The sequence below is a fragment of the Ipomoea nil genome, unplaced genomic scaffold (genome assembly GCF_001879475.1).
Source record: "Ipomoea nil cultivar Tokyo-kokei standard unplaced genomic scaffold, Asagao_1.1 scaffold2704, whole genome shotgun sequence".
In the NCBI taxonomy this organism is placed as follows: Eukaryota; Viridiplantae; Streptophyta; class Magnoliopsida; order Solanales; family Convolvulaceae; genus Ipomoea; species Ipomoea nil.
Genome location: NW_017619132.1, coordinates 408930 through 424086, shown reverse-complemented (window position 1 = coordinate 424086; position 15157 = coordinate 408930). Strand labels below are relative to the sequence as shown.

The 15157-nt window shown below is 37.5% G+C and overlaps 3 protein-coding genes across 6 annotated transcripts; 1 reads left to right on the top strand and 2 right to left on the bottom strand.

Annotated features, from left to right (window-relative positions):
• The first annotated feature begins 1757 nt into the window (after window positions 1–1757).
• On the top strand, window positions 1758–4103 carry LOC109155790 (LOB domain-containing protein 30-like). Its single transcript, XM_019303439.1, has 2 exons — window positions 1758–2158; window positions 3540–4103. Exons 1-2 carry the CDS (start codon window positions 1817–1819, stop codon window positions 3885–3887), a joined length of 690 nt encoding a protein of 229 aa, XP_019158984.1. The 5' UTR covers window positions 1758–1816; the 3' UTR covers window positions 3888–4103.
• A 737-nt stretch (window positions 4104–4840) lies between these two features.
• Window positions 4841–10713, bottom strand: LOC109156128 (golgin subfamily A member 8J). Of its 3 annotated transcripts, none has more exons than XM_019303972.1 (14): window positions 10270–10713; window positions 9405–9577; window positions 9228–9331; window positions 8589–8669; window positions 8086–8189; window positions 7894–7980; window positions 7464–7666; window positions 7090–7291; window positions 6957–7007; window positions 6755–6853; window positions 6573–6632; window positions 6268–6392; window positions 5017–6168; window positions 4841–4929 (listed from the first exon to the last, which is right to left on the bottom strand). In XM_019303972.1, the coding sequence occupies exons 1-13, from the start codon at window positions 10591–10593 to the stop codon at window positions 5034–5036; spliced, it is 2748 nt and encodes a 915-aa protein (XP_019159517.1). In that variant the 5' UTR covers window positions 10594–10713; the 3' UTR covers window positions 4841–4929; window positions 5017–5033. The 3 variants fall into 3 exon arrangements, with proteins under 3 accessions (XP_019159517.1, XP_019159518.1, XP_019159519.1); XM_019303973.1 differs by having other exon boundaries at window positions 6268–6389; XM_019303974.1 differs by having other exon boundaries at window positions 4846–5006; window positions 5043–6168.
• Window positions 10714–11090: 377 nt separating this feature from the next.
• On the bottom strand, window positions 11091–15105 carry LOC109155937 (ankyrin repeat and zinc finger domain-containing protein 1). Of its 2 annotated transcripts, none has more exons than XM_019303657.1 (7): window positions 14690–15105; window positions 13641–14110; window positions 13296–13410; window positions 12490–13167; window positions 12051–12128; window positions 11687–11803; window positions 11091–11501 (listed from the first exon to the last, which is right to left on the bottom strand). In XM_019303657.1, exons 1-7 carry the CDS (start codon window positions 15068–15070, stop codon window positions 11256–11258), a joined length of 2085 nt encoding a protein of 694 aa, XP_019159202.1. In that variant the 5' UTR covers window positions 15071–15105; the 3' UTR covers window positions 11091–11255. The 2 variants fall into 2 exon arrangements, with proteins under 2 accessions (XP_019159202.1, XP_019159203.1); XM_019303658.1 differs by having other exon boundaries at window positions 11405–11591.
• Between the last annotated feature and the right edge of the window lie 52 nt (window positions 15106–15157).

The following is a 15157-nucleotide window of genomic DNA, read 5'->3' as shown; positions in this document are numbered from 1 at the left end:
GTATTAATTCACCCCACCCAAGATAATAGCTAATGTGGGGGAGAATTATTTGAGAAATAATTCTCCTGCAAATGAAGAAAGATTTCAGAAATGGTAGGACCCACCACAAAAATAAAAATAAAGTACCACAGGTGACAGCCACGCGTGGCTGTCACCATAGCGCACTGCGAGCGCGTGCAGTGTATGCTCCCGTCAGGCGCGCCTGACAGTCTTAACTTTTTATTTTTTTTAAAAAAAAATTAATTTTCCTTTTTTTTTTCCTTTTTTTCGGGGTGGCTGTCACCATAGCGCACTGCGAGCGCGTGCACTGCATGCTCCCGTCAGGCGCGCCTGACAGTCTTAACTTTTTATTTTTTTAAAAAAAAAAATTAATTTTCCTTTTTTTTTTTTCTTTTTTTTTTCGTCTTCTCTTTCCTAATCATTCTTACATTATCCTCCTATTTTCCCTAACAAATGTGGATGCTCTTAGGAGCATGCAAATATGAAGTACCAAGAAGAAATTAAATACTGTTTTATTATATGATTTTTATAACTCCTAGGAAAATATTTTTTTAAGTAGAAATTAAAAAAATATTAGTATTTGGTGACATTTATAATGGTCAAAGCAGCGGCGTGGTGGGTCCGACCGGGTGATTGGTGAGGTCATTCAGTAAGTCCCCAGCTGTTACGTTGTTGTCATCACCGACTTCTAACCCGTTTGGAATTTAGGAATAAAACGGTTCAATTTTTCAACGCCGAACTGCAAGCCTTTTTGACTGTTGAGTCAAATGACCATAAAAACCATGCCATCATCATTCCCTTCCCTGTCTACCCTCTCCATATGCATCATGTCTTCTTCTCATTGGACTGTAATAACTGAAGGAGTGTGGTTGAGTGAAAGAGACTTATTTATGCGTAACCAAATGTCAAGGGTTCGATCATTGACTATAGGTATAGAACAACCTTAAATCTTCAGGTCAATTGTCTCACCAAAGGGTCCGATCCTTAGTTATGACCTATGAGTATGGGTATCAAGTTATTAGTTAACTCGGGTTTGAAATAATACCCTTATTTAATTTATCTATTATTTTATCCATTTATTTTTATTTTTATTTGTGTATTTTATGATATGATATATATAATATAATCTGATTTTATTAATTATGTGATGAGATAAGGTTGAAAGCTAGTGCTGCCATACCAACTTATTCAATTGCATGTTACTATCTTATAATAACTTCATTAGCTCAACCGTTATAAATTAAATTTCTTCAAGAAATAATAATACTATATTATTATTTATTGTCACGTAGCATTTATAATGTTTTGCATTGATTATAAGATACGGAAGGAGTTGATTTGTTTAATTATATTGCTTGACGCAATCTACTACTAATTGACCTAAATAACATTTAGGATTATGTAGATTATACTTGTCAATTAATACTCAAAATCTGAAAAAAAATAATAATTAAAGAAAAATGACTTTTCGTCTTTTAATTATATCTATTATCTTTTTTTTTTTCTCATTTGATAGACAATTGGTGGATGAAAAGTGACGGTGGTATAATTAGTGGATCATAAATGTTAATTTTTTTTAATAATTTAAAGACGAAAAATGATCTTAAAATAAATAATCTATATTTAGTATTCTTTTTTGGTTTTGTCTAAACTCATCGTGGCATGGTTTTAAAGATTTTGTTAAAAAGCGTTTAAATACGAGCCGTGCGATTCACAAAATATAATAGCTCCATATATACAAGTATAAATACACATACAAAATGAAGAAGAAGCCCTAGAATAATCCATAGAAGATCAGACGATCTATATATCGATCATGAGCTTAAACAGCAGTAGTACTAGTAGTGGCGGCGGCGGAGGTGGCGGCGGCGGTGGAGGCGGAGGCGGCGGCGGGGGACCATGCGGGGCATGCAAGTTCTTGAGGAGGAAGTGCGTGGCGGGATGCATATTTGCTCCGTATTTTGACTCAGATCAAGGAGCGTCGGTGTTTGCATCTGTTCATAAAGTGTTCGGAGCTAGCAACGTTTCCAAGCTCCTCCACCACATTCCGCCGCACAAGCGCCTCGACGCCGTCATCACCGTTTGCTTCGAGGCTCAGGCCCGCCTCCGAGACCCCGTCTACGGCTGCGTTGCTCACATCTTTGCTATTCAGCAGCAGGTATATATATATACTTTTCCGCCCTATACACACGCACGCACGTGCACACACTCATGTATATATACATATAAACTCTTTATTTTCCGATCATCATATATATGGTAAGTCTTTCATTTTCCGACTATCTATGTGCGCGCATCGTGCACATACATATACATGATAAATTCTTCATTTTCCAACCATCGTGCACATATATACACATGATAAATTCTTCATTTTTTGACAATCTACCACTCGCGTATATATACATATATACTCCGTACTTAGAGCATCATTATCAGTTGGGTATATTAGGGAAAAATTGTAAGAGTGATTATGAAAGAAAAGGTAGGAGGGGAGAGAGAAAAAAAAAAACAAAATAAAACTGAATTTCTAAAATTAAAAAAAAAAGTGAATGTCGAACGGCATGCCTGACGCATAGTCGGGCGCGTGCACTGCACGCGCCGGGATGTGGCCATGTTGTGCGCCAAACGCGCACAGCATGTGATAATCCTTTTTTTTTTTTCATTCTCCCCACCCCTTGCAGGTCAATTCTTCCCCTCATTATTTCTTCCTCACACTAGTTATTAATCCCACCCAAAGAAAGCATCTTACATTATCCCCCAATTCTCCCCTTATTGTGAATGCGCGCTCTTACATGATAAGTCTTTCATTTTTCGACCGTTTATATAAAAATGTGTGCGCACATATATATACCCAATAAGTTTTCAATTTTTCATTTTTTGATCATTCATTTGGGGATATATTAAAAGTCCATCCAAAAATATTGAAATATGTATAGTTTATATATGTTGTTTGGGGTCACTAGGGTTCAAACATATAACGTTTTATGTGTCATTGAACTACAAGCTACTTGGTAATCCTTAATTGCATTATAATCCAAATTATTATATTTAATGTTGAAGCTTGGAACATCATTAATTCACACCCACTCTTTTATATATAAAAAAATATGGTTTTTTTTTTTTTTTTTAATGAAAGAGGGTTGATCATATATATATTCATGGTGGTGCATCTTTTATATATATTTACAAGCATAGAGCTTCATTCATGATGTTATAAAATTTTGGTTTGTGTATAAATGAACAGTTAGTTGGTCTTGTCTAAGATGATAAAAATATCATATTTTTCATTAAAAAGTATTACGTATTGACATAAGTTTGTGTATAGGTTATCTGAATGGTTTGTTACAAGTGCGTTTCTTTGGGAGTTATACAAGGAATAAAGACTTCTTTTTTTGCGTTAGTTTTAATTTGGAATTGCTTTTTGACCAATATTCTCAACTTATGCTAATTAAAATAATATGGATAAAAGTAGGTCGCTTTCCGCCACGTACGACGTTAATCTATCCTCTGATCTTTGTTCCATCTTTGTATTGCAGGTGGTGAACTTACAGGCGGAGCTTTCCTACTTACAAGCCCACTTGGCCAGCCTCCAGGTTCCGACGCCGCCGCCGCCACCGCCTATGTCGGCGATGAACATTGCAGACCTCTCCACTGCGTCTCCGGCCTATGATACTCTTTCGTCTCTCTTTGATCCAACGTCGTCGATGGTGCAACCAGCTGCATGGCCGCCGCCGCCGCCCATGCAGCAGACGCGCCACCTCGGAGGTGCAGCTAACAGGGATCCGGCGGCGGATGGCATGTCGTCGTCTTCGCCGCCCGCCGGTTCCGGTGTTCTTCAAGAACTGACGCGCCACCTTATGCGTAGGCCGCCGCAGGGGTGTTAGGGACAACAACATAAAACATATATGATATCGATGCTGCGGCCTCTCATAGTCTGATCTACCATTCTATTTCATCTTCAAAATCAGCTAATTAAAAACCTTATTTTAATTATGAAGTAACTTAATTAGTGACCTTTTAAATCCGGCCTATTTGTAATATTCTTGTACTTAAATGACAATTTCATTAATTTCATACTAATAATATTATATTTCATATATATATATGATGTGGGACGGACCAACCCCATCACCACAACATTGAATTGCACACATGGTGAAGTAACAGTACAGTAGAAGAAGGACAAAGGGTGACATACCATGTTATGTTATAATAAGAGTCAGATCAGATCCAATGTACAACTGAGTAGTTGTGGTCCGACAAGAAATCAAACCGAACACTCTCAATTAAAATACAGACCCATTACCCAGATGACAATAAGTACAGTTAAGCTATCACCTGACGTATAGTAGTATCTATCTTTGAAATATCATATCTTATCTCTATAAGAATGTCACAACTTCCCACTATCACTGTCTCATGTTTCTGGTGTGTCTGTGATTTGGTGCTTCTGTTTAATCATATTTCCGGTAAACAATACGCTACTGCATAAATGTCAAGAATAACTATTATATTATTGAATATATAGCTACTAATCTACTAAATTTAATAAGAGTCAATAAAATTAAACATATAATCAGAACTATATATGCAATTGTTAAATTTTTTCTATTTTATGTTATAATCTTTACCAATAATTCCGCTAATCATTGTTCCAAAAGGTTGTAAATCATAGTGACTCAACTGAACATTGTTCCAAAAGGTTGTAAATCATAGTGACTCAACTGAACATGAACCACAGAGGTTAGACCTTTGCTCACTGCGCACAAGGAGCCCCCCTCCCTTTGAGAGGTTACTCCCACACTACCGCTGGTGAGACTTGATCCCAGGTCATAATTCCGCTAATCATAAAATCACACATTGCATACTCGATCTCCAAATGATAGCGTACAAAGACATTTTGAGGGGGAGAAATGAACTGTACAAGCTAATGACAAATCCAAACACGTACAATATATACCCCTACCCACTACACTACTACATCGCATCAGCATGCATGCCTATCCATCCAACGGAATCTGCCTGCTTGCTTAATCACCATCTTCATCCATTGCATCGCTGCCAATAGTTTCTGCATCTGATCCAACTTCAGTGTTCGCCACCACATCATCATCATCATCTGTGCAACTCTCAGTTTCTGAGTTAGAAGCAAACCCCCCTCCTTCCTCATTATCACCCACACCATCACTGAACTGCTCCTTCAGATCAGGAGCAATGATTCCAATCATCTCACTTAGTGCTTTGCGGTCTTGATCCCGTTTTGTATGATTTTCCTTGGAAGATGATGGGGCGGATTGACTCTCTGCAACAGGAGCACATGATGATGATTCAGGTAAAGTAGATGGGCCAGCTCCATTACTCTCGTCTTTACTCCGTTGAGAACTATTATTCTCTCCATGAACAGATGGGGCAGTACTGCATGCCCAGCTCCCAGCAGCTTCCGAGGCCAAAAGATCAGCTGTTCTGATGCTACCTCCTACTGCTTCAGTGTCATCTAGAGGATTTTGAACCTCAACCTCAAGGGCAGTATGTTCCTGCCTTTGGGCTTCCGTTTCATTTGTGTTAACATCTAATTGCATTGTATCCTCAGCAGGTATTGTATTGCAGCATTTGTTTAAATCTATACTCCTGTCACCATTTATAGCAGCAGGGCTTTCAGTCTCGACCACAGTTTCTGTTCCTACAAGGTCAATATTAGCACCAGATTCATGGATTTGTTCAGTTCCCACAGTATCTCCCTCCATCATAGGTACTGTCTCGACCCCATTGATGTCAGAACCAAAGGCACCCTGACACCGTTCCGTGCTCGTAAATTCCACCTCCTGGGTGTCTTGCCCTTCTTCTTGGCTTCTGACATTGCATTCGTGCTTCTCTGTGACACTAGCATCACTTGATGTCCCAACTGCATCTCTCACATGCTTATGGGCGGAATCACTCAAACCAGCCTTACTACCACCATCGATGCAACGTCCTAGCTCTCTCTCTCCAACTACTGATCTCTTAACGTTGAAATTGTTTGGTTCAAGCTCCACTTCCACTGATGTGTTCTCATAATTCTCCTCATCTTCTAAGGTCCTCTGCATCGATCTTAACTGCTCCTGCTGCTTTCCAAACAAAACTGAGATCTGCTCAGTAGTGGAATAGAAAGCCCGGAGCTGAGTCTCTCTGCAAACCACTCAGGCAACATAATATATGTTACTGAAACAGGCCTGAAATAATGCATACCCTAAATATTTAAAGAGCAGAAATCTCTTGGGCTCTTACCGAAGCATAATTCTTTCCCTGGCTGCTTTCAACCTACGTCTCTCAAAATCTAGATCTCTCACTGCAGAATTGATCTCAAGTTCAAGAACAGAAACTTTTGCCCATGCTTCTTCTCGAGCAGACTGCTACAGCGGCAAGAGAAAGTCTCAACTATTGAAAAGCATTGAACCAGTAGAAACCTACTTAAATAGTAATCTCTATTTTACAAAAACAAGTTTTTCAGTTTTGGGTTTTAGCATATAGAAGATGAATGTATACTTTAAAACCAGAATGATAGAATATAAAACATCTCGTTCGATTCCTACCTTTTCTCTCTCGAGCTCCTTCCTCAGCCTTTTCTTTTCATGCTCTAGTTCTTCTATTCTCTGCAAATAAAGCACACAATATCCCAGGTTCTCAGCATCCAGTGCAATCACAGTAAAGCAAACACACTCACACACATAAAACTATCATGCTTTGAAATTCTAACAAGAAGCAAGTAACCTACTTTTCTGTTACTGACAGAAGCCAATTGCTCCTCGTGCATTTGCGCCTCAAGCTGGCGAGCTTTATTGTCTGAATTTACCAGTTTCTGTCTGGTTTCTTCCTGTGGTAAGGAAAGAAAGAGAACAAGACACTTTCAATCAGTTAGAGAACCAAGGCATAATGCACAAGGAGTAAGGTCATGTATACACTAGACTAGAGAATACCAATTTTAATCTCATGGTTTCCACCAGTGAACACCTCTCTTTCTCCGATTCCTGAAGTCATAAAGAACTAATGTTTCATCATCATGGTCTCATAAAACAAACGAGAAGCCATAACAAGTTGATTCATTTTTACCTGCAGTTTGTAAATCATTTCTTGCTGCTCTTTTTCACGTCTCAAGGCAGCATCGGAGTGTCGTTTTATTTCCTCCTGTGCTTCAGCCTGAACTCTCTGTATCGAGGCCTTTAGGTCTAATGCGGCCTTTTCTCGTTCTTCTTTTCTCTGTTCACGCTCCTCATCTAATAAGGCCTTTAGTTCCAAAAGAGAAGCTTTCTGACTAAAATTTTTTAAAAACAGGCCTATTTTAAGATCCTCCCCACGACAAAAGTGTACAATTAAGGCAAGCAATCTTTTGATAAAAATATTTATAAATTTAAAAGAAAAAGAATTACAAAATAAGTGCAATTTGACATTTCCACAGAGAAATCTAAACTAAATAAATGGTGTACCTATTTATTACTTCATTGGCCTCAAGACATGACTGCTCAGATGCACTAAGTCTTTCATTAAGGTCTTCCAGGGCATGTTTTTGCTCAGCAGATATTCTATTAGATTCCACAATTTCTTTCTCCTTAGCCTCTAACAACTGGTTCAACTCTTTGAGCTGATCAAGGTAGGATTTTGAAACAGAATCTCTCAAAACTTTCACTTCCTACAAAACAATAAAAGTAAAATTAGGCACAGGAAGGAAAGAGAATTAAAATATTAGTATTACATACAAATTAATGGCAATTCTAAAACAATGCATATTAATATATTGCAAAAAGAAACCACCAAATTCATTTAATTACATAAACAAGCCAAGCAAACTTAAAAGTTATGCACAGCGATGGATCCATTCAAAAGAGAAAAGAACAAATATGAACAAGTAAAGCATACAGTCTCATGTCTCTCAACAGTTGCACGATATTCATTACGCAATGCGTCAATATTTGCAACTTGATCTTCCAATTGCTTCCTCAGCTCCTATAAGAAATTGTACATAAATTAAAATCATATGGTTATGAAGAATAAAAGAAATGAACTTGGTGAACCTGCAGAAGCAATATTAAGCATCCCAAAAAAGTGTACCGTGTTTGACCGTTGCATGCTACGGAAATCATCCAGAGAAATAGGACCTTCAGGAGTACCAATCCCTATTCCCTTAAGTCTCTTGCTGTCACCGCCAAACTCCTCTTCACAGGACAACCATCAGCAGATAAGGACATATTAGTCAATAGCAACAATTCCCTCCATCAAAAAAAAATCATCCACTTTGACCAGATACGGATTTAGGAGTGTATATCTAATGCATTGACTAAGTGATATATTTCCAATTTTGCCCACATTAAATGTGTAAGTAATAAATATTTTATCATTTCAAAAAAAATTTAAAGGGCATTTTCAATAATGAAGTTATAAATGTTGTTTAACTTATTGAATGGGACAATTCCTAACATACAGAGGAAGTACACAACTTGAGCTAATTGCATACTATTTATACCGGTGAGAGAGAAATGTTGAAAGTTTCCAATACATCAGCCTATACCAGCATAACAAAATCAACAGAAAAGAGTAATGAAAATCCTAGATACCTGCTTTTCTCTTTACAGCTACCTCTTCAGCTGATGAACTAGGCCTTAAAACTTCTCGAAATACAAAGGCAAATGCATGTTCTGTCATCATATAAAAAGAATTTTAAAGAAACAAATAGAAATAGGAACTCTATAGATAGAGGGAAAATAACTAAAATAAAAAAACTCTAAACCCAAATAACTAATATATATATATAGCCAGAGAGAGGGGGGGGAAATTTAATACAAGCATTCATTTAAAGAAAAGCTCAGATAAAACCTCCACACATTACACTAACATGAGAACCTAGAGTAGTAAAAGTTGAAAGCAGCATGAATTGATAAATAGCCATAGGCAATAGCAAGTTGTCAACAAAAGCAGGAAAGGATGCAGAACTTTAGCAACTTAGTTTGCAGTTAGGAACCATGAACCACAGTTCATATTTCAGCCCATTGAGCTTTACTCAATTCCCAGAATCTGGAAAGAAAGTTTCAAGTTCTTAATGAATGATTGATGAGTGAAAGATACTCTTCTTCTATTGACCTAACAATGACCTAATTTTGGCCAGAAGAAAATAAGACCTTGGCAAATCTATTATATTTCATTGTTAAAATCGGCACAAGCAAGCACAGTTCATAGAAAGACTAACATTCCTTTACCATGTTGTGGAGCAAAGGCAATAGATATAATGTCGCCATGCTTAAGTCTAGCTTCAGGGCTATTTTTATTCAACTTTTCCCAGTTGAGATATGTCCCATTCGTGCTGCAGAAGACCCAAAGGTTAGAAAATTGACTTAACAAGATGGACTGTGAAAGATCCAGAAGGTAAATTCTACCTAGAATCTTTCAGAAATACTAAAGTGTTGTGCTCTGTATCTTCATTAGCAATCCTTTTCCTATAGATCTTGCAATGTGATGCACTAACAGCTGGGGATGAAATTTGGAACCGAGCATCACCCACCAAGCGGCCAATGCGATGTTCTCCAGCTGTCAAAAGTATATTTATGCCCTGAGTTGAAAGTGCAAATGTCAGATAATGAACAATCTAAGTGTACATTGAAAATTAAAGCATGGTATATTCCACTATATGCTGAAAGACCAATGGTCAGCAGCAAATGAAAATCATTCAAATTATGGGAAGAAAATAGACATCAGTTCATTCCACCAAGGCAACTAGAGAAAAATAGGACATTTGGGTTTCTTTTTATTTCATAAGCATTTTCACATAATCCATGATGCAACTATTAAACTACCATGAACAAGTAAGAACACTGATATGTGATTTTCCAACTATGAATGGCACTTTGATAGAAGAAAGTTATTTGAGTGTTTCATGAGCATTATGTCAACACCAGAGATATCCAGCTGTGCAACTGCAACCACAACATAGTTGCCATTATTAACAAGAATACCATAAATTCATCATCAGTCTAAAATCTTGAAATTTTCTTGACAAAGTTAAATGACTTTGCTAATGTAGGTAACACGAAGCACAAGACTTCAAAAAGACAATTATTAATTCAAAACAATTCAGCTAAAATACTAAATTTACTGCTTCAAAAAAAAAAAAAAAAAAAAAAAAAAAAAACGAAAAAAAAAAACAAAACAAAACAAAACAAAAAACAAAAGCAAAAAAACAAATAAATAACAAAAAAAAAAAAAAACAAATGAATAAACAAACAAAACAAAGGAATCACGGACCTGGTTACGTTTGCGAGCCTTGTCGGAAATGGCTGTGAGGACACCCCAAACGTCAGGATCGGAGTACTGAAGAGGCTGCGAAGCGAACTTGGAGGCGACGAGGAGTATGAATTCCTCGGGGTTCTGAGGGTTTCCCTGCGGCTGGGAACTATGGTCATTGTTCTCATTGAGTTTACTGCCACGGGAACGGGAGGAGATGGACTCGGAGGTGCGTGGCGACGGTCGCTGCTCTTTGGGAAAAGCATTTGGATTCGGGCTCGTAGTTTGGTCGGGCTTCGAGGTTAACGCCGACGGCGTCGTCGGGTTATCGCCTTCCTTCAACATCTTTCCATTTCACTCGTCGACGGTCATTCAGCCGCTAATTCACAGAAATGGCGGGGAATTTGGAAAAGCCCTAAAACACTCTGCTTGCCACCTGCCAACCCAATACCAAAAGGGAAAGTAAATATTTTATTACATAAAATACCTAAATTGCATAATTACCTCAAAACTAAAATGTATTACAAATCTACCCATAATAAAACTATAGAACTAATGAATAACACAAATGAAAATTAGTTTGTGTATGGTACGGGCTTTTAAATGTATTTCTAGAACCTGTTCAGGACACCTCGATGGTCTGACACAAAAAATAGATAACGCAAATCTCTTTCTATAACTTAAAAATGTATTGACCCAATTCTTATGTCAAGTTTCTTGTATTGTGTATTATGTGTTTTTGTAATTTTTGCAATGCATACTTCAAATTTATAAACGAAGAGATAACTAACCACCATTTTAATGAAAAATACAATACACTTAATTTTAGAGCTTATTTCACATTCATGAAAATCGATCTCAATTTCATAAATATTATTGTATAAACCTCCTATAAAACTGACTGCAAGGCCATAATTGTAGAATGTTTATACAATGGAGATAGATTATGGGGATTTAAAAGAATTGAAAAGAGACAAGATACAACAGGAAGGAACTGAGGAAGTCAATCATCCATCTTCAAGGATCTCTCTGTGCACATGCATACATGATGAGCTGCAGTATTTGTAGTTATACCGATGAAATGGAACTTTGCCTGCTAGTGATGCGTTGCAGCAAGAACATAGGATGTCAGTCCCAGATGCGCTCGAGTCAGAAGCTGATGTGGTGCTCTGCAGTTTAAGGGCAGCGATTCTTCTCTCGGCTGCAGCTGCTCTCTTTTCCCTTTCAGAGTCTTGGGCCCTTTTCAGTTCCTCCTAATTACGATGCAAAGGGCAAAGTGAGAGAAACTCGTGAAACAGACTGAGAGTGGCAAGTCCAGCACAGATCTCTTGTAATAGAATGTTCTATACCAAAATCATGAGAAGCTTACATTTCACATGGAGATGATGATGATGATAATGAAATGATGAGGAATACTGGGGTGAGTGGGTAAACTAACCTCTCTAGACAATTTTTCTGAAAAGCGGGATTGAGATGAACCCTTGGGAGCTGAAACTGGAGCAAGGGGTTGACCCTCAGACTTGGTTGAAGTAACTTTTGCTTCATTGGCCTCAGCCTGTAAATTAGTGGCACACATTCACACAACAATGATCTTTAGAAAGGAAAAGGGGAGAAGATTTCAGAAAATAAACAAGTATCAACTAAGAATCAATAAAAACTAGGAAGACCCTCCAAAATCCACACTAATTTTCACTCTAAAGAACATACTTAAATATTTGTCTTAAGAACATACTTGCAGCTATTTTAAAATTTTAAATCATAGAAAATGCTCAGAGTTGGAAGTTAAAAAGACAACTAAAGACCTGAGCCTTCTTTTGTCTTGCTTTACGTAATTTCTTCAGCTCTTTTGCCCTAGCTTTTTTCTTCGCATCTTTCTCCGCCTGGGCAAGGTATCACAGATGTGAGCATCAAAGCTTCTTAAATCTTAACAGCAGAATCTGACTTGGCAGATAACTCCCAAATTCGCCTCAATGTCAATAAAAAAGAATAAAAAGAATAAATTACTATGTTTATATTTTTATGCATAGTAAAAATGCATATTAAAGGAGCTGATATTTTTTAGTCAAATGCACAGAACAAACTGACATCCTTTGGATGAATGATCCGGTTAAAGATATATTTATCTTTTTCTAAATTATGTATCCCTTCAGATCCAAATCAAGATTGAAAGGGCTATGTCCAGGACATTTTTTAAAGGAGCAAGGGCAGCCAAAAGAAATGGCAATGCTACACTTAAACTACCTGTTTAGCTGCTTGAGAATCCTCCATTTCTTTGGTCAATGCACTAGGCACCTTTGCAGCATACCAGTCCCACTTATCAAGGTTTGATGCCATAAATCGTCTAAAAGTGTTTCTCACTTCTTTCTCAGTTGCAAGCATATATGGAGTTCGACCTCTCTCATCTTTGATGCATGGATCCATACCCTGCTCTAGAAGTTCCAAAACTTTCTGAGCATCCCCAGATTTGGCTGCGTCGTGTAAAGGCGTTGTTATACCGTTAATGTCATTTTCACTCTCACTTTGACTTGATATACTAGGATCGTCAAGCTTTTTGCCACTAATAGATGGTTCAATAATCTCCTTACTCTCAGAATTTTGCCCCAATTCTTCTTTGATAAGCTCAGAACAGCCACTGTTAGGAGTGCTTTCACTTAACAGTGAGCCCTTTTTTACATTAAACGAAGCTTCCTCATTAACTTCAAAAGAAATTTGAGTCAATAAATTATATATTCGTCGAGCTTCCTTAAATGTAGGCCTCCGAACTGTCAAAGGAACATTCTTAATGGCATGATGCTGACAAGCAAAAAATGGTTGGTTCCCATCAAAGAACAGTTGACGATTGTTGGAGGGGGCATATATGAACACACAAGATGAATTAGTAAAATAAGGCTTCCATGCAGCCAGTAATTCCTGAATTTCCTGGTAATGAACCAAATATAATGTCAATTATCTGAAACTAAGAGTGCATAAAAAAAAAAAATAAAGTTTAGCAGGCTGCATGCCTGCATACTATCAATAATTGTTTCTTGATTGTAAATCTAAGTTACCTTTTTCAGAGCAAGTTCATTATGTCGACGAAGTGATGCTCCTGCTGAGTGAGCCATCTTCCCACTTGCATCCTTTGACGATTGCTTTTTACCAGCTTTGGCTCGTATAACATACCTATAAACAAATAAAAAAGGCAGAATAATTATTTATAAACAAATTAAAGACACTGAAGCAATAGCTTCTCCATTTGAAAACAGATTAAATGAAATATATAGTCATCTGATTACGTCAAAAAGTACTAAGACAACCATTGGATATTGGAAAGGGTATAAAGTGAAGTGCAATTAAAACATGTTAAATGCAATCCTTGTTAATAAGAAGCTAATCGAATCAAAATATCTAACCTGTGAAATGTTTTATGTGCCACAACAGAGTTACCATCAAAGACACAGCCTGCAAAGTGCCCACCTCTTGCAAGCAACACAATCCTTAACTGGGTATTATCCCTGGGTTCATGGAGTAAAGATTTAAGCTTTTCAACAACTTCCCTTTCCCTCAAGTACAGCATAACCGCATCACTATCATATGTGGCAAATGGTTTATCATTCTCAAATAAAATGTGCTCTGACTCCTTCAGAAGCAAAGACTTCCACAGTGAAACTACCTCTCCAGTCTGCAATTTTATAAACATTTTATTTTTAACACTTCCTTCTAATCCAAGATACAAGTCATTTGGCAGAACTGATTCTCTGTCATCATCATCATCAGACGCTGATATACTTGATATGTCATAATCCTTGCATAAAGAGTCTGAGGTGCCGTCATCAAAATCTTCCTCCCTCATCGTGTCTTTTCCAGCAATACTTAGTTTTATCTGATTTCAATAGTAACTACCAAATTACTGATTGACAAACTACAAATTCAATTCTCACTTCCACAATGGAACAGAAACATTTTCAAACTTCATTACTAAAAAAATAAATAAAGATGATTGGACTACAGTAGCTAGAATAATTTGCAACACAAAAGCAGGATTTAAAATCTGCAGTGACTAATCATATTATCAAAGAAAAAATATAATAGAATGCTGAACTCAAGTGCCCAACTAAAATTTGGTGAATATATAGAATCAGCTCTTTTACATAACTCCTAAATGAAAATAATTTAAAGTTGCTGCTAGTATTTCCTCAACTATTACTCAACCATGCGTCTTTAACAAATATTTGTAAACATGGTGATCAGTGAAGGTCCAATCTTTAGCAATTCAAAAATTCAGTAATGCAAACCACTGTTTCCTACTACTGATGATAGCTTCAATAATAAGCATTTCACTTTCGATTAAAAACAGGGAAAAAGGATCAATTTCTACCATTGATAACTTCCATTCGAAAATTGATTAATCTGGAAACAAATATGGAAAGATAAACGGACATTGTAGAAAGAGGAAATTTACATTAAGTCGATGAATATCAGACTTGAAGTGAGAGCGCTGGTCTTGGAGAGACTCGAATTCAGCTTTACAAGTATTGCAAGACCATCTTCGCATAACATTATTAATGCTGCCGCTGCCGTTGTTCTCAGCGGCCTGCTGTTCGCTTGCGGGCTTCTCGTCCACTACGACGTCGCATTCCGTATTGACAGAGAGGTTCTCGAAGCGCTCAGCAATTGGGAGTGACGATGCGAAGGGAGACTGGAGGAGAAGACACGAATCGAAGAAGTCCGATGGTAGTTCGAAGATAGAACGGTGCCGTTTAGCTTCTAGCTTTTGCTGTCTATCCTGGCGCTGGTTAGTGGAAGCGGTGTTGGTGGCGAAGGGAGGAGGTTCCGTCGCCATCGTCTTCAGCTCCGCTTCGAGTTGCCGGATGGAATGAGAGATTTGAGCAATCGTTGAAAAGCATAGAATTTGGTATGACATAGTTGG

Excerpts from the sequence above, each read along its gene's own strand:
- LOC109155790 (XM_019303439.1), top strand. The coding sequence starts at position 1,817 with ATGAGCTTAAACAGCAGTAGTACTAGTAGTGGCGGCGGCGGAGGTGGC. Across the intron at positions 2,159-3,539 it reads TCTTTGCTATTCAGCAGCAG|GTGGTGAACTTACAGGCGGA; the intron begins GTATATATATAT and ends TTTGTATTGCAG.
- LOC109156128 (XM_019303972.1), bottom strand. The coding sequence starts at position 10,593 with ATGTTGAAGGAAGGCGATAACCCGACGACGCCGTCGGCGTTAACCTCG. Across the intron at positions 8,190-8,588 it reads AGCTGTAAAGAGAAAAGCAG|AGGAGTTTGGCGGTGACAGC; the intron begins GTATCTAGGATT and ends TGTCCTGTGAAG. Across the intron at positions 6,633-6,754 it reads CTTCTGTCAGTAACAGAAAA|AGAATAGAAGAACTAGAGCA; the intron begins GTAGGTTACTTG and ends CTTTATTTGCAG.
- LOC109155937 (XM_019303657.1), bottom strand. The coding sequence starts at position 15,070 with ATGGCGACGGAACCTCCTCCCTTCGCCACCAACACCGCTTCCACTAAC. Across the intron at positions 13,411-13,640 it reads GCACATAAAACATTTCACAG|GTATGTTATACGAGCCAAAG; the intron begins GTTAGATATTTT and ends ATTTGTTTATAG. Across the intron at positions 12,129-12,489 it reads ATTCTCAAGCAGCTAAACAG|GCGGAGAAAGATGCGAAGAA; the intron begins GTAGTTTAAGTG and ends TACCTTGCCCAG.